Source organism: Leopardus geoffroyi, chromosome D2 (genome assembly GCF_018350155.1).
Source record: "Leopardus geoffroyi isolate Oge1 chromosome D2, O.geoffroyi_Oge1_pat1.0, whole genome shotgun sequence".
Taxonomy (NCBI): Eukaryota; Metazoa; Chordata; class Mammalia; order Carnivora; family Felidae; genus Leopardus; species Leopardus geoffroyi.
This window is the reverse complement of record NC_059334.1, coordinates 30,687,620-30,706,755: the sequence shown is the minus strand read 5'-3', so window position 1 is coordinate 30,706,755 and position 19,136 is coordinate 30,687,620. Positions and strand designations below refer to the sequence as shown.

At 39.0% G+C, this 19,136-nt stretch overlaps 1 protein-coding gene across 3 annotated transcripts in view; it reads right to left on the bottom strand.

Moving 5' to 3' along the window:
* Window positions 1–9,126: 9,126 nt before the first annotated feature.
* VPS26A (VPS26, retromer complex component A) overlaps window positions 9,127–19,136 on the bottom strand; it is a 34,440-nt gene continuing 24,430 nt past the window's right edge. For all 3 annotated transcript variants that reach the window (XM_045437641.1, XM_045437640.1, XM_045437642.1), the window contains 3 exons: window positions 16,777–16,845; window positions 14,138–14,280; window positions 9,127–11,160 (listed from right to left, as the gene is read on the bottom strand). In XM_045437641.1, coding sequence (XP_045293597.1) covers window positions 11,047–11,160; window positions 14,138–14,280; window positions 16,777–16,845 — 326 coding nt within the window. In that variant the 3' untranslated portion in view covers window positions 9,127–11,046. The remainder of the gene's footprint in view (window positions 11,161–14,137; window positions 14,281–16,776; window positions 16,846–19,136) is intronic.

Here is a 19,136-nt window from a genome sequence, read left to right as displayed (position 1 = left end):
GAGAGGGAGGGAGACATGGAATCTGAAGCAGGCTCCCCAGGCTCTGAGCTGCCAGACTCTAGATAGGAGCTCGAACTCCTAGTCAGAAGATCATGACCTGAGCCCAATGGACTAAGCCTATATACTAAGCCTATACTTGTTTTTAAGTAAATTCTAGCCCCAAGATGAGGCGGGAACTCAGGACCCCAGATCAAGAGTCAAATGCTCAAGACTTAGCCAGACGCCCCCACAGAATATATTTCAAACCTCAGAATACAAGTAGATAACCCTTTGTTCTCAAATAATTTCAGATCTGGTTTTAGTGATAGGAACTGTACATGTTAAGTAATGCAAATGCTTGTTACTCAGGCCAGTGAGAGGTCAAAGAAAGGAGCGATTTCAGATCTTTAAGGAAGTTTCTGCCAGACTTAAAAGCAAATGAAACAAGACAAATAGGGAAGGTTTAAGGAAATTCTCTTCAGAGAAAAGGTGTAAGCAGACGCTTAACTATGGAAAAGGCATACTGAAAAAATTTAAATGCCAGGATTAAGACAGGCTTCCTTCTGTGTTTGGCAAATTGTCGTTAAATTTTTGAGCAGTTTAGAAAGTGTCTAGGATAGACTGGAACAGCTGTCTCCCCCACCCCTTCCCTCCAAAAAAACAGGGAGGAAAACCAATTACAACTCTCCAAAATTTCTAGCTAAAGATCGTAGATTAGGGTGTCTGAATTATGATAGAGACCATGTATACGGAATAGAGAGACTTAACAAAGAAATCCTTAGGACAATTTAAATATGATATAAAAGGCCATTAAACAAGGATGTCTCATCAGATTTGGAAACTAGGAGAATGAACAAGCCAAAGATTTAATATGCCTTTGGTTATTATTATTCCTTTTGTTAGTATGCCTGACAACCGTTTATAATTTGGGGGCCAGAATCAGCAGTCGTTACTAACCTTATGGAAGTAGTAACATAGTCCAATACAGCTTTGCAGAAAAAAAAAAAAATCTGAAAACAATTTTAGTGGTAACTTTGTTTGTACCTCCTTGCAGGTATAAATCGTGGTCTGAATTTTATGATAGTGTATATAGGTTTTCCTCTTCAGCCATTAGCAGAGTTCAATAAACATTGAAATGGGAGTAGTCAACATAAGATTTTTGCTTTTACAGGATAGAGAGCTGTCATTCCCTTTGGGAGATGTTTACAGTACTGTTATCAGCACCTGGTACTTATTAGAGACTCCATAGAATGCAATAATCATAACTAGTATCCTTGCCTGCTCTCAAGCCTCCATCTTTGTGACTTTGCGCAGTCACTGTAATGATGCTTTGAAAACACAAATCTGATTAAGTTATCCCTGCTTAAAATCCTTCAGTGTATTCTGAATAAGTGTTCAGATAAAGCCCATACTCCATTAATTTGTATGGCATCCAAGGCCCATCCTAAATTAACTCTCCTTATACCATCTCTCTACTTCCTGTATCTATCATTCTATTCATGCCAGAACTACATACCAGCTATGATGTCATCATTCCTCACCTCTGTACCTATGAAAACATTGGGTGCCTCTCGTGTATGCCGCAGGACCCAGTACAACTACCGTCCAGCACTAAAATTGTGTCATAATTGTGTCTCTAGAGTAGTACAGTTGAACAAGACAGGTTTGAACTTTGTGGGTCTACCAATATGTGGATCCTCTTTTGATAAGTACAGTATTTTTTTTTTAGTTTTTTTTTCATATTTTATTTTTAAGAGAGTGAGAACGTGAGTGGGGGAGGAGCAGAGAGAGGGGGAGAATCAGAATCCAAAGCAGGCTCCAGGCTCTGAGCTGTCAGCACAGAGGCCGACGTGGAGCTCAAACCCGTGAACTGTGAGATCATGACCTGAGCCAAAGTCAGATGCTTAACCAACTGAGCCACCCAGGCGCTTCCGAGAAGTACAGTATTATACAAATATTTTTTCTTACAATTGTTTTTAACATTTTCCGTAGCTTACTTTATGAATAGGGTAATACATATAACATTCAAAATATGTGTTTATGTTATTAGGTTTTTAGTCATCAGTTAAGTTTTGAAGAAATCAGAAGTGACGCACAGGGGTGCCTGGGTGACTCGGTTGGGCGTCCGACTTCGGCTCAGGTCATAATATTGCTGTTCATGAGTTCGAGCCCCGCATCGGGCTCTGTGCTGACCGCTTGGAGCCTGGAGCTTGCTTCGGATTTTGTGTCTCCCTCTCTCTTTCTGCCCCTACCCCACTCACACTCTGTCTCAAAAATAAATAAAACACTAAAAAAATTTTTTTTATATAAAAAAAGTTTTAACTTGAAGTAATCAAAGACCTGATACAGACAAAACATAGAAGCTTTGGTTTTCTGAGCAGATAAAGAAACTTTCACGTTTTATCAAAAGCAGACCAGCAATCCAAGAAAACTTGGTCTTCTTAGCATACAGAAAAGCAGAATTTCAGTCTTATACCAGCATACTTTTTTTTTAAGTTTACTTTGAGAGAGAGCACAAGCAGGGAGGGGCAGAGAGAAAGAGGGAGAGAGAGAACCCCAAGCAGGCTCCTCACTGTCAGTGCAAAGCCCAACGCAGGGCACAAACTCCTGTACCTTGAAATCATGACCTGAGCCAAAATCAAGTCAGATGCTCAACTGACTGAGCCACCCAGGTGTCCCATCAGTCTTGTACCAATGTACTTTTAAAATCCATCCATTTCAACCTTAGTCCTGATCACACATAAAATTCTTTTCCTCAGGGCGCCTGGGTGGCTCAGTCAGTTGAGCGTTTACTTTGGCTCAGGTCATGATCTCTCATGATCTCATGAGTTCAAGCCCCATGTGGGGCTCTGTGCTGACAGCTCAGAGCCTGCAGCCTGCTTCGGACTCTGTGTGTCTCTCTCTGCCGCTCCTCACTTGCGCTCTGTCTCTCTCAAAAATAAACATTTAAAAAAAAATTTTTTTTAATTCTTTTCCAAAGATTTACCTTCACAAGCGTACAATTTTTTTTTTCATTCTGATTGTGTCCTAAGCCTTTTTTCTCTAAACAACCCATCTCAAAATTACCTTTTTTTCTCTCAACAGAAGGTATTCCCATTCCTTATATTTTTCTCATGCATATCCTACTTCCCTACCTACAGAATTATTTCCTTATTTCCATCAGTCTTACTTACATTTAGCAGAATTTTAACTTTTAGGAACCTTCCTCTCCAATGAAAATTAAGTAGTAACCAATTGTGAACTGTTACACCAGAATTCTTTTAGAGCTGAAATTCATGAATACATTTCATAATTTCTAAAAACATAGATTTTTCCATAGTACAATCTTTCAGTAAAGCACAAAGCACATGACCTTCTGTTGAGAAGGTACCCACAGTTTCTCTGCAATAAGAAGCCAAAAGCAGAGAAACCTACATTCAATAATCAATGTTGTATTATTTTATTTGGAAAAGACTCAGATATCCAATGAATTCAATTTATCATTAACTTAGCAAAACTTCAAAGTTGCAGGTTACCAAAGATTTTGAAAGCTACTTAAAAGTTTTACCTATAAACCTTTTTTATTCAGTCTACTTGTTTTTGTCTTTTTAATGTTTGTTTATTTTTGAGAGAGAGAGGGAGACAGAAGATCTGAAGCAGGCTCTGTAATGAGAGCACAGAGCCCAATGCAGGGCTTGAACTCATGAACTGTGAGATCATGACCTGAGCCAAAGTTGGACGCCAAACCAACTGAGCCACTCAGGTGTCACTGTGCATCTGACTCTTGATATCAGTTCAGGTCATGATCTCATGGTCATGGGATCAAGCCCCACATCGGGCTACCCACTGAGCATGAAGCCTGCTTGAGATTCTCCTTCTCTCTCTCTCTCTCTCTCTCTCTCTCTCTCCCTGCCTCTCCCCTGCATGCACCTCTCTCTCTCAAAATAAACTTTTTTTTTTAATGCTTATTTAAAAAAACATTCAAATTCGCTTAAATACTGAATAAGTTGCAGCTGGGTCCACTAGAAGTCAATCAGTTTGTTCTCCAGTGCCGATTTTTACCTGGGGCGCCTGTGGGGAAATCTGAAGTGAGTGTTTTAAGTCCAGGGAGGGGTGATCTTTGCTCCTTTGATAGTGAGGGTAGGAGGAGCAGGAGGCAATGGTGCTGGAGGCATGGAGGATGGTATAGGAGCCGGTTATGTAAGTCGGCCTGGCCCAGCCCACCAGTGATGGTGTGAAAGCAGGAGGAGGGGAGGAGGAGAAGGGTGGAGGCAGAGTAGGTGGCATTCGGCCAGCAAGACTGGAGGCTGGTAAAAGCCCAGAGGGCAGTAGAGAGGACTCCTGGTCCTAAAACTCCTCCGCTCTGACAAATGAGCAGATGCACGCTTTCTTTTTTCCACCAACAAAAAGTGAAAATAGGCACTCCATGTTGGGCCGGAGAAGACAGGGAACTTCCCCCAAACAAAAGGAGTTTTGGCAGCTGCTTTGGGAATATTCCTTAAAGTCCCCGTCCTGAGGTATACTAACCAGACAATTGGCTCAAATTAACCCAGGAAATGAACGATGGAGAACACCCCACATAAAGTAAGAGTCAGGCAACGTTCATCGAGTCTTTTTAAGATACATCCCAGATCTGGGGCACCTGGGTGGCTCAGTTAAGCGTCTAACTTCAGCTCAAGTCATGATCTTGGCATGAGTTCGAGTCTGACATGGGGGTCTGTGCTGGCAGCTCAGAGCCTGGAACCTGCTTTGGATTCTATCTTTCTCTCTCTCTCTCTCTCTCTCTCTCTCTCTCTCTCTGCCCCTCCCCTGCTCATATTCTGTCTCTCTCACTCACTCTCAAATATGAATAAACAAACAAAAAAGATACATTCCAGACCTGACACACAAAAAGCAAAGAGATAGTGACTTCAGAAAAAGAGGGAGGTATGTATCGCATCTGGACAGCCACCTGTTTTGTTTGATTTATTTTTGAGACCGAAACAAAGCATGAGCAGGGGAGGGGCAGAGAGCGAGGGAGACAGAATCTGAAGCAGGATCCAGGCTCTGAGCTGTCAGCATTAGAGCCCCACGTGGGGCTCGAACCCACCAACCATGAGGTCGTGACCTGAGCCGAAGTCAGACGTCCAACCGACTGAGCCACCCAGGTGCCCCTGGACAGCCACCTGTTTACAAGAGAGCTGTGCACCTTGGGGACTGGGTTTCTAGCTCTTATAGTCCAACAGCTTGGGGTGCTTTTTATTTGACTCCAATGTAGTGGGAGATAGCCTAAGAGGGAATCCTTTGGGATTGAGGAAGCTGATCCCATAGTCAATTCCCACAGAACGAGGAGAGTACATTTAATTACCTAGGAGTCCATTACCAAAATCCCCTTTTGCTTCTGAATGGCATCCCATCAGGAATACTGGCTCTAAGGTTCCTGGGATTCAGAGTGGAGGTAGGCATCCCTCTTTCTCAACTGCTCTGATTCCTTTGTACTCCCTGAGAAGGGATGTCAACCTCCCTCTGCTTCCCCGTTGCATTCTGGACTACAGCGGGTGCTGGTGCCGGTGAATGGACTGAAATGCCACAAAGATTGGGGCTGCCTCTTTCCATTTTGAAGGAACTGATGTATTCAGTGACCAATAATACCCTTTGTAAGTCTCTAGATTTAGTATTAATGGGTGGAGTAGAGGTCCTGGCCTTTAAGAAGGGGCAGCTATTCTCTATCAAGCATAACAAAACTAAGCTAGAACTACTTTTCAATCTGAGAGCAGGACTGGGAATGCCAAACAACCCCTGGGTAAGGGCAAATGAGAGACATGAGAAAATGAAAGTATAGAATTCCTATCTAATCCAGGCAATTTTCTTGTGAGTTTTAGCCATGATCCAGTCCCAAGGGAGTGGTCCCCTGTTGGGTGAGTGCCCCAAGTAAGTAATAGTTCTGACCAGTCCCTTTCAGGAAGCACACAGACAGACATATCTTGGATTTTATGCTCATGGAGGGATCACACTGCGTTATTTAGGAAGAAACCTGATACAGGAGTCTTAAGGTAAGCAGCCTTCCTAACGACGTGTATGGCCTTCCTGTGCCTGAGGAGAATACGAGTTTTAACAGGTAAAACAGGGAGAGCCTGATGTTTCTGAGCCCAACACCATTACAGCCAAGGTACTGGGATCCAGCCGGGTGGCAGGAGTTTGTCCCTCCCCATAGCGTCGCCATGGGCAAAAGGTTCTGTCCTGAGCATTCGGGAAAGACACATTCCGAAAGGTTATACTATTCAGTACATCTCCAAAAAGGAACAAGTAAGAAACAAAGATTGGGGATAAAGATGACTTATCAAGCCACATCAAGGCACTTGGATTCATTCCATAATCCCCATATGGGCCCCCAAAACTGTGGGATCACTGAGCTCAGTCAGGAAGGAATTCTTGAGGTGTTTTACAAAGCAACTTAGTAAGTTTAAGCAGCACAGGGACAGGCCCCTGGGCAGGAGCTGCACTTTTGTTGTATGAAGCTGGTGGTTATATGCTTAGTGTTCAACGAGGAGGGAATGTACATAGGTTATAAATGTTTTCTTCAAGTTTCTACTCCTAAAATACTTTCACAAGATGTCTCTGGTGCTTATCATTCAGCTCGATATTAACTGGGTGAGATGTACAGGCAGTCATGAGACCAGAATGTAGCAACTAGCATGTATTTGATCCTTATCAAAACTATGCAGGCGAGAGGTCAGTCATCTGGGGTAATGGTGAACATTTTTCCATTCCCGTCCCTCATCAGACTCACTTTTTCCTAAAGGAGGACACCTAATTTTATAATCACTAGGAAAATAAGGTTCACTCACTTATTCAGATATTGAGTATATTATATAATACGCACAAAGTACACCAAAACAGGACTGAGCCAAGAGGCTTAAAATCCACAAAATTAAAAAGTCTTTTATAAAAGTGTGGCAAGCACAGTCCTGGAGGTGTGCACAGCATGTCTTGGCAACATAGCAAGGAAACATCTAGCTCTTTGACTCGGAGATGGAAATAGTGTTTGGCAAGACTGGACAGGAGAGCCTTACTATAAAGCTAGGGGAGTGCTGGCAGGGGAGCAGGCATTCTCCAGAGTCTCGAATAAATGGAACTGTTTTACAGTATTTAAGCTTTCTCCTGCAACTGAGTCACTAAAAGATTTTTGACAGGGGAGTGACATAAGAATTACGCTCATCGAAGGCCCCAAGCCTAAAAAAGGATGTACGTAAGGGGGCACATTTTCCTCATTATGCCTTTATTTGAAATTTAAAATATGTTACATTCCAATCCAGGCTAGTATAAGCCCCTGGAGAATGCCTTTATGCAAGTTTGACAGATTCAGTTAAATATAAAAGGAATGAAATTAAAGACTTGACTGACTCACCTGGTACTTAAGACTTGAGTATTCCAACTGCTTGATCCATATTGATGAAGGGGTCTGGAATATGCCACTGTGGCATAAACATTTTGAGTAGAAGACATTTGAGTTCCTGAAATCCTCTGCCTAAAAAGCAAAGCCTCCCAAAAGAACTCAATTGTCATAAATCCCCTCTCCGGGAGCAACCAGGGAAGATTATCTCATCACTAGTGATGACATGGTTGGCATGACACCTAGAGACTTTTCTCACAAAATGATTATAGTTACCATCCTTTCTCTTTAAGTCACATGCTTCCGCATAACTGCCCTTTCTACCCCCAACTTCTGCTATTAAGAAGTCATTTGTAAGTGTCTTTTACCCCTTTCCCCTCTCAAGATGATCTATAAGGCCCCAAATTCTATTGCTTTAAGTCGCATTTTTGTGAACTCCCTCATACTAAGTCCATCTTTTTTTTGCCTGTCTTTCGTCAATCAGCAGGCTCCCAAACACAGAATCCAAGAGGGTAGATGAAGTTTTTCCTCCCTAACAATTCAAAACACTGCCAGCCACTTCTTTTTCTAATTATGTACTTTCCCCCTTTTATGATTTCAAAATAATAATAAAACTCCTTTGGGAGCTACTTCTCAAATTCAATAGAGCCTAAGTTAGAATTGGTTAAGTGTGCTAATTAAAAAAAATAATTTTTTTAATGCTTATTTTTGAGAGAGAGTGTGAGCGGGGGAGGAGGAGGAGGAGAGAGAGAGAGGGAGACAGAATCCGAAGCAGGTTCCAGGCTCTGAGCTGTCAGCACAGAGCCCGATGCGGGGCTCGAACTCACAGACCGTGAGATCATGACCTGAGCCGAAGTTGGACGCTCAACCGACTGAGCCACCCAGGTGCCCCAAAATTCTAGTTTTTCTAAAAACTGATGTGACTTTTAATTCATGATGTTCTTGCTATCAGAAATTCAAAATGATTAAGCTTTGACCCTCTTGAATTTTTTTTTTTTAGTTCTGCTGAAAAAAAAAAAAAAGTTCAAAACTACAAAAAAAAATTCTTCACTAGTGATGGAAACAACTATAAACATGGTTTAGACAGTGGTTCTCAACCCTGGATAGGTTTTTCAATGCTGATATCCTGGCCCCTGAAATTCTGATTTTATTAGTTTGGGTAGGACCCGGCATGGTTATTTTAAAAATATAAAGTGATTTGAACATGCAGCCAAGGTCGAGAACCACTGTAGTAGATATTGTAATTTCAACATGGAGCCTGACACAGGACTCGATCTCACCACCCTGAGATCATGACCTGAGCTGAAATCAGGAGTCGGTCACTTAACTGACTGAGCCACCCAGTCACCCCTGTACTTTTTAAAAATTACTTAAGTAATCTCTACACCCAACACAAGGCTCCAACACACAGCTCTGACAAGAGTCACATGCTCTACTCACTGAGCCTGCCAGGTGCCCCTGTACTTTTTACTAAAGACACAAATTTCCTTTTCAGTTTATTTCTAATTGGCCAAGTTTTTAGTCAGTTCACTAAATATTGATTTCAAATGTTTATTCTTCAAATTGGTTGTGCAACAAAGTCTCAAGCAAAGTGAATAAGCATCTTATTTATGACAGTGTTTTAAGCCACCTAATTAAAAGTATTATATAACTATTTGAAATTGAAACTGACAATATTTATAAAAACTTGTCACAATTATAGCTTCCTAAACCATGAGCAATTGTGGCTTCAACGATAAACCTGACAATGAGATTTGAGAATAGAACTCTTTCAATGATTCAAATAGCAAGTTCTGTATCATTTCAAATTCTTTATTATACATCATGGTTGCACAATTTGAGGCTGGTTAAATACAATTGGTTTTCAAAATTTCTTCGAATATTCCCTAATTACTACATGCAAGTGACCATGAAAATATTTGGCATTTTTAAATTTTGAAACTCTGAACAGGCACTTACATGAAGGAAAACATTACCATTCACAGAGAGCCACATTTAAAATAGATGCTCCAGCACATGGTACATGGAACCTTTTGCCAGTAAAGAAGTTGGTTACTGACCATTTTATCAACAAAGTGCCACAGTAGTAAACAGGTTTAAAGAAATGTAATTTAGGTTACTTAGCTTACTCATAAAGTAAGGTTAACTGACAAGACTTGCGCTGAAGTGTATAAAAAAATATTGGTACAAAAACCAGTGAACCCTATGTGAAAGTAGTTTCACACAGCAGGCTTCATTTTAGTTCCTACACCCCATTTAGTGTATCTGAGCTCAGATCCCATGCATATGAACAGATGACTGAAACCTTCTTTTTGGAGACTTCGAACTAATGACTTGAATTTAGTGTTAACAAAATTTAAACAGAGTGGGTGAAGTTTAAATCTGAGCTTGAACTAGCCAAAGTTCCAGCTTACCGAATATGAAATTGTCCAGATCTAGATAACTACATGCTTCACAGGTTCTCCTGAGTTCCCTATCCTCAAATTTTCCCCTAGAAGGGAAGAGAATATTTGTGAAGGCAAGAATATTCTATTTGTATATATGTGGTAAAAAGATGCCTTAAATTAAAAAAAAAATTCAAAGTATTTACGGAAAAATTATATAGTTCTAACAAACTTTAAAATGCCAACATAAGAGTCAACTCAACATTGCAGAAAACATACAGTGGTAGCTGCTGGATGGCAGAGGCAAAAATAGTTACTTAATATGGCAAAAAAGAAAAAGAGAAAGAAAAGAAAAGAAAAGAAAAGAAAAGAAAAGAAAAAAGAAAAAGAGGAAAGAAAAGAAAGCAAAAGGAAGAAGGAAGGAAGGCGGGGGAGGGGGATAAGGGGGGGGAGATAAATAGGAAGAAAGGGAGGAAGGGCGGAGGGTAAAGAAAGGAAAGAAGGGAAGGAAGGGAGGGAGGGAGGCAGGGAGGGAGGGAGGGAGGAAGGAAGGCAGGAAGGAAGGAAGGAAGGAAGGGAGGGGAAGGAAGGAAGGGAGGGGAAGGAAGGAAGGGGGGAAGGAAGGAGGCAGGCAAGCAGGCTTCGGGGAGATGCCACATAATCTCCTGGGAAATAAGTTTAACATTCACACCACAGAAGGCTTCAAAGTGGATACAATTCAGAAAGCCATGGAATAGTAGACTAAGAAGCACCTATGGTGAAACACTCCATATGCCTTTCCCAAACACACATGTAGAAACATAAATGTAGTTCTCAAAAATACTGAGACACCATGTTTTAAATCTTTGCAGGATGTAAGGTCCACTCAATTTTTCTATTTTTATTTGAACACAAAATATTTAATTTTTTGCATGTAGAGAATAAGAGGTAATTATTAGCATGAAAAAGGAGAAAGTATTTATAATCAACATTACGAAGAAAGCAAATTACAAATACCAGCCTACTCACGTGAAAATCTTTAATGTTTATGTTGATGCATATCTGAGTGCTTATCATCAAATCAAAGTGTGCAGTAAAAAAAAGAAAAAGAAAAGAAAAAAAATGGCAGCTTAAGAAAGTTCCAGTGTTTCAAAGAAAGCATTTTTTTTAATGTATATACATGAAAATTTAGTTGTATCATAAAATAAATGCAGCACTGTAAGATAAAGGAAGACTATTATAAATGGAGTTTTGGCCTTTTCCCCCCTACAAGCTGCAACCATCTTTAACCTGCTGAACATAACCTCAATGGATATAGGAGTTTTTTGTTTTTCTTTTTTTCTCCTATTCAGTTCACATTTCAGGCTGTTCAGCAGATGCCTGGGAGTCTGGTGATTCAAATCGCTGGTGAAAGTTTGTTCTCTGTTTCCTCAATTTTTCAGGAGCTTTTCTCCATAAAATGATCTCCTAGTAAAACAAATGCAAGACATTGACAAATTAATATTCTCATGTTATGCCTTAAGTTTTCACGATGGAAATAATGCCATTTCAATATTTACTATAACAAAATTAATTTTTCTCCCAACAAAAGCTGTTCTCTTTGCTGAGTGACCTACTTTCTTCCAATTCTAATCTTGGACCACCCCTTCTGCCAATCCTCCCCACCCCCGCCACCCATCAGTACCTATGCACACCACCACCCCCAATCCAGAGCACCACAGCACAAAGTTCTAGCTATTACTGCTTTAAATAATTCCTAAAATCTACCCTTTGGTTTGCTATCACTTGCCTTTATCCAAGTTCAAACCCTGTCACTTCAACCTTAGACACTTAAAAGAGCTTCTGGGTAGATGGCTCTGCCTCCAGTGCCTGAGCCCCCCTTCTAGCCCATCCTTCCAATCACGACTAGATTCGTCTAAAACACTGCTTGGATTGCACTTCAGGAGTTCTCAGCACCTCTAGGATAAATCTCCAACCAGCATTCAAGGTCCTTCTTAACCTTTATCCAACCTTTGCCAACATCACTCCCCCCACCAGCCAAAATGAGTTAACTCTCTGCTCCCAATGCACTCCAAATAAACCTGCCCTACAACTTCTATATGTTTTTCAAATACTCATTCCTCTGCCTATTTAATCTTACCCTAACCAATACATCTTGAGTCTCTCTTAAATTCCTAAAATTCAAAAAAATCCTATAATCATTTGCTTCATAAAGTCATGACAGGCTGTTTATGTTGGGTACCAAACATCCAAGTGAATGCCCAAGGGAAGCAAGGTACTTATTCCATAGGGCTACACATTCAACATTTTGGAAACTGTAAAGTTTATATAATCCATCTTGAGTTACAAATTACCTATGTTTAATTATACAGCATTACGGCAGTATCAATGCAAAAGTTTTTCTCTCTTCTAAATTATTGTCAAACTATTATTTAAGTTTTTTGTTAGTTAATTTAGGGGTATATCTAGGTGGCTCAGTCGGTTAAAAGCTGACTCTTGGTTTCGTTTCAGGTCATAATCTCACAGTTTCTTGAGTTCAAGCCCCACATCAGGCTCTGCACTGACAGTGTGGAGCCTGCTTGGGATTCTCTCTCTGCCCCTCCCCTGCTCATGCTGTCTCTGCCTCTCAAAATAAATAAGTAAACTATAAAAAAATTTTTAATTAACTTATATAATTTTTCTTTTTCTGCACATATGCAATGTGAGGACCTTGAAGACAAAGTATGTTTATAAAAAGTAGTTTTTGTATTCTTCACGATACTCAGCACAGAATGATTTCCTTTTTAAGTTTATTTATTTTGAGAGAGAACGTGCATGCGCACACATGTTCAAGGTAGGGAAGGGCAGGGAGAGACAGAGACAGAATCCCAAGCAGGCTCCAACTCAGAGCTTGATCCCAACTCAGTGCAGAGCCCAACTCAGTGCAGAGCCCAACTCAGAGCTTGATCCCAAAAACTGTGAGACTACAACCTCAGCTGAAATCAAGAGTCAGAGGCTTAACCGACTGAGCCACCCAGGCACCCCAGCACAGAATAATTTCTAATTTAGTTTTGAATGCTCAACTGACACTCAAGTATTTATTAATCTCGTTCAGAATACAAAAGACCATTCCAATCACAATCTTCACTGAAAATTCACCAAAGGCTTGCAATTGATCTTCAAATGAGAACAAGGTTTATGATAAACATTATATATAAAAAAAATTATTAGATTTGGGTCATCTCAAGTACATTTACAACAAAATGGAAACCCAGAATCCATCAAGTTAATGCAATCATTCAAAGTGATAACGGAAATCTACATTTTTTGATAAAGGAAAGGTATTCAAGACACTATTCAGTGAAACAACACACATAATATGGTCTAAATACACATATACAAATTTGTCTGGAAAACTTTGTTGACCTTTACTTCATTCTGTTCTTTACTGCCTGACTTTTTTTAACAAACAATAGGTATTATTTTTATAAAAAAATACAAAACCTTGGGAATGCAAGCTTGTGCAGCCACTCTGGAAAACAGTATGGAGGTTCCTCAAAAAACTAAAAATAGAACTACCCTACAACCCAGCAATTGCACTACCAGGCATTTATCCATGGAACACAGGTGTGCTGTTTCGAAGGGACACATGCACTCTCATGTTTATAGACGCGCTATCAACAATAGCCAAAGTATGGAAAGAGCCCAAATGTCCATCAATGGATGAATGGATAAAGAAGATGTGGTGTGTGTGTGTGTATATATATATATATATATATATATATACACATACACACACAATGTATATACAATATACAATACACACACACACACACACACACACACAATGGAGTACTACTCGGCAATCAAAAAGAATGAAATCTTGCCATTTGCAACTATGTGGATGGAACTGGAGGGTATTATGCTAAGTGAAATTAGAGAAAGACAAAAATCATATGACTTCACTCATATAAGGACTTTAAGAGACAAAACAGATGAACATAAGGGAAGGGAAACAAAAATATAAAAACAGGGAGGGGGACAAAACAGAAGAGACCCATAAATATGGAGAACAAACTGAGGGTTACAGGAGGGATTGTGGGATGGGGGAAGGGCTAAATGGGCAAGAGGCACTAAGGAATCTACTCCTGAAATCAGTGTTGCACTATATGCTAACTAATTTGGATATAAATTTTAAAAAATAAAAAATAAAACAAGTTAAAACAAAAAAATACAAAACTTCCAAGAGAAAAATAAAAACGCTGCCAAATGATAGCCCATTCTGGTGTTCTGCAGAATGACAGGGAACAAATCTATCCCAACACTATTCCACTCACACTTGCTTTCCTAGCATATTCATAGAAACCCCCATTTGCTCAGTACTATAAAGCGTAGAAAAGTGAGTACTTTCCAGGTGTTTCTAGAACTGCCATAGAACAAAACATCAGCCTGGGTTGTGCCATACCTGCTGCTTGAAATACCTTCTGTCTTCCTCATCAACAAGGACTAGATTCAAGAAGTACCTTACTGAAAATTTTTTGTTCACATCTCTCATTGTTGGAGTTGGGTCATATCCCGCTAAAAATAATCTTATTGGAATTGATTCACCTGAAAGAAAAGCAATTTCCATTTAATTCTAAAGAAGCATTATAAAGAAGACACTAACACTTTAGCTCTTCATGAGATGGCAGCATAACAGAAAACTTTAAACCAGGGTTTCTCAGACTTAGCACTACTGACATTTTGGGCCTGATTATTCCCTGTTGTGGGTGAGGTCCTGTGCACCATAGGAATTTAAGCATCATCCTTGGCCTCCACTCACTAGATGTCAGCAGCACACTCCCCAAGTGTGGCAACCAAAAATAACTCCGGACAACAGCAAATGTCCTAGGAGTGGGGGAGGGGGGGAGCAAAACTATGCAAGATGAGAACCACTGCTCTGCAGTTGGAATACTGGATTCAGATCCCAGTTCTACAACCTACTGGCTGTGGGACGTTGGCCAAGTCACTTAACCATTCTGTTTCAAGTTCCTCATCTGTGAAATGTAGAATACCAGTAATACCCATCTTGTAGAGACTTTGTAAGGACCATATGAGTTAATATATGTAAAAAGCTTAGAATGGTGCCAACAGATATGTCCTATTTTAGTAGTTTTGTTATTCTTTCATGAAGTTTACCGTAATTTCTAACCATGTGTATAATTTCTTTAATATGAATTAACTAATTCATCCAAAACAACAAATGCGTTCAGAATGAGGATTGGTCATTCATTGCCAAAAAGACTACTATTCGGATTCTCAAAGTTTCTCCTTTCCTAAGGGTAACTATTTGCATATTCTGTTAAGTCCTTTTTATGTAATACTTTTCTTGTGCACATCTATTTCCTGAAAGATATATGACCTATTACTTTACATAAAAATTTGTGGCTGCTGAAATTTTACAAAATAATGTTGCATCACAGAAGTGCACACACACAGGTCTTGAAGCTAGAAAGGCCTGGGCTCTAACTCCAACTCTGCAATAATTAGCTATTGAAGGAAACCAAATTATTGCACCACAAAATCTACCTCTTGGACATAAAATTATTTTGAACTGCAGGCAATTAGGAAGCAGCAAAAAGCAGAAAAGGCTCCCCATTTTCTGCCTAAAGGCAGGATATAAATTCTCCTTTTAATGAAGACAGAGTCTTACCAGCCCAGGGATGGCTGATAAAGAATCCACAAACAAACCTTACTCCATTAGTTTCCTCCCATATATTTACCTTCCCACAGTCTGCCCTAACTTTGGAAGCCTAAAACTGCTCTGCTTTCCTTTGTCTGGTCATCTCTCCAAATTTATTGTTCTTTTGAAGATGTTATATAAGCTGAAATTTTAAGCTACTGTTTTTTAGTTTTTTTTAGTGTTTATTTTATTTTTGAAAGAGAGAGAGAAAGAATGCAAGCAGGGGAGGGGCAGAGAGAGAGACACACACAGAATCCGAAGCAGGCTCCAGGCTCTGAGCTGTCAGCACAGAGCCCCATGCAGGGATCACGAACTCACGAACCATGAGATCATGACCTGAGCCAAAGCTGGATGCTTAACCGACTGAGCCACCCAGGCGCCCTGCCAGTGTTTTGAACTATTTGTGTTGAGGTTTCTCCTTTATGATGTCCACTGCATCCATTAGTAAACTTTTTTTTTTCCGTTATTTATCTGTCTCTCTGCTAAAGGGTCCCAGCTGAAAATCTAAGATGGGTAGAGGTAAAGTTCTGCTTCCCCTACACTATATCACCTTTAACAAGTTTTTTAAAGCTCTTTGCATCTCAGCTTCATCTGTGGAATAAGGAATACCATCACCTAACTTAAAGGAAACATTATACCATCACCTAACTTAAAGGAAACATTAGCGCACCTCAGAGTATAATGCCTCATCTACAGTTGGCATCAGCAAATGAAAGCTACTTTTTTTAAGTAATTACTAACAGAGTGAGAAAAAAACAAAGACATAAATTTAAAATGATAAATCCTGGGGCGCCTGCCTGGCTCAGTTGGTGGAGCATGCTACTCTTGATCTTGGGGCTGGTAAGTAAGTTCAAGCCCCATGTTGGGTGTAGAGATTACTTTAAAAAATAAAAAAATCTTAAAAAAATAAAATGATAAATACTGGCTTCATTATCTTGGATACTGAAGATAATAATGGAACTGCTAGTTTTCTTGGATACTATAAGGACTACAAAATCCCACAGAAAACCCCACAGAAATTAATGCTCAGCTATACTGTAACTTGTATTTAATGAGTAAAAAAAAGACAAACTACTCTAACAGAAGACAATCAAAATATTACAAATTCAGAACTAGAGAATATATAAATGTCTCTTTTAAATACTAAATTTAAACTTAGTAAAAAAAATCAAACCTTATTTCGGACCAGGAAATATCATTACAGTCATTCAGTATCTATACAAAGATGACCTTAAAAACAGTATTTTAAGAATTGTTTTAAAAATTCACAAATACTTCTATACTAAAAATTTTCAAACTAAATACTTTCAAACTAAACTTCCATGAACACTATCTGCACTACCTATCACAAAAAGTAGTACATGGAAAGTATGTTATCTTACCTTTTACTGGTGCACCATCCATTATTTCGTATTTAGCAATTGTTTCTGTTTCTGTGGTGGTACTGGGTCCTAGCACAATAATGTAAATGACATTACGTTAACTATTTCCAGAATATAATTTCCAGCCTTATAACTTCGTATTTTCCAGCTACATTGAGTATTAATTTATCTTCCCATTTTGTGAAAATGTTATTCATTCTTTTCTATTTCTCCATGTACATTTATTTAATCTACTTATCACTCAACTGAATGATTCACTCCCTTCTTCCCAAACACATAGTTCAGAAAGAATATTCTTCATAGAGTTCCTTCAATCATTTCTAGTATCTACCAAAATAGAAACTAACAATGCACATCAGAAATAACCACTGACATGCTAGTTTTCTCTGCAACATCCAAATTGTTTTCTTTCATAACACAGAGAAAACATCAAACTGAGTACCTGATTGACATAGTTCTTTTAAATTTGGGTATTTATCTTCTAAGAGATTATTTGATCCCAGAGAAAAAGTCAACGATACAGCAAGTGAAAAAAGTATATGAAAGCATATATTAATGATCCCATTGTTCTAAAATACCCACAATATGCAGGCTACATCTTCTGAATAATGAGTACAGATTATTTTTTATTTAAACTTTTATAGAATCAGACAATTTTTATAACCAGAAAAAGTATTTAAATAATTTCTTTTTAAACAAAAAGGAACCCAACACTTTATTTTAGTATCTTTAAATCACTTAAACTTTTATTAGTAGGTGAAAATGGAGATTAAGATATCACAGATGGGGCGCCTGGGTGGCGCAGTCGGTTAAGCGCCTGACTTCAGCCAGGTCACGATCTCACGGTCCGTGAGTTCGAGCCCCGCGTCGGGCTCTGGGCTGATGGCTCAGAGCCTGGAGCCTGTTTCCGATTCTGTGTCTCCCTCTCTCTCTGCCCCTCCCCCGTTCATGCTCTGTCTCTCTCTGTCCCAAAAATAAATAAACGTTGAAAAAAAAAAAAAAGATATCACAGATGTTTCTAATTATGACTACAATTATAAATTCTTAAAAAGTGTCACCTAGGGGCACCTGGGTGGCTCAGGTGATTAAGCATCCAACTCTGGATTTCAGCTCAGGTCATGATCTCACAGTTCTGGGAATCCAGCCCCATGTCAGGCTCTGCGCTGACAGCACAGAGCCTGCTTGGGGTTCTCTCTCTCTCCCTCTCTCTGCCCCTCCCCTTCCTGCATGCTCTCTCTCTCAAAATGAATAAATAAACTTACAAAACAAAGTGCTGCCTAAAATTATTTTCAGCAAAAATCCAACAAAGGAGACACATCTATACACTAATTAAAATTAAAAAGCAGTTATAAATAATTCTGGGGCAACTGGTCAGCCATCTGGAAAAAACTAAAGTTGGATCCATACCTCATATCTTAATCAAGACAAATTCCAAAGAAATTAAAAATTTAAACAAAATCCCCAAACTATATTATTTTAGGAGAATCAAACACAGAAAATTATTTTCAGAACCTCAGTGTGAAAAAGGCCTTTCTGTGGCATAAAACCTAGAGTCTATAAAAGGAAAAACTGGTAAATCTGACTACACAAACATCAAAAATTTCTACATGGCAAAAACCATCATAAGTAAGACAAACTGGGAAAAGTTTTGCTGCTTTTAATACAGAAAAAAAAAAAAAAAGCTGATTTCCCTAATATAATACAGAGTTTCTACAAATCAGTAATAGACTAATAATAATAGAGATAGAGCAAAGGATATGGATAGGCAGTGTATACAGAAAAGAAACAGCTTTTACACACAGGAAAAGATGCTCACCTTCATTCAGAATGAGAAAACTAAAACTACAATGGGGAACCTTCTTCCCCTACCCATTATATCAGCTAAAAATTTTACAATGTTGTGTTGGTAAGAACAGGAGGAAAAAGGCACTTTTCTACATTCCTTGCTGGAATGTAGAACCCCTAAAGAAGACAAACTGATAATATGTATCAAAATCACAAATGAATATACCCTCTGAAATAACAATTCAACTTTTCAGATTTTTATCTTGCACACACACTTGCACACATGTAAAATGACTTTATTAAGTGAAGGAAATGACTGGAAACAACCTGTAGCAGACCAATTAAGTTCTATATATCCATAGAAAGAATACTATAAAAAAGATGAGGAAATATTCTATCCAGTGATATGGAGAGATCTCTAAAATATACTGCTAGGCGAAAAAGCAAAGCATGTATTGTACATAAACATTTAACTAAAAGCAGGGGGAGGGTATAATATAGAGGCACTTATTGTATATGTATAAATATCTAGAAGCATTTTAAAACTTATATGACCTACGAGCTGAAGTACACAG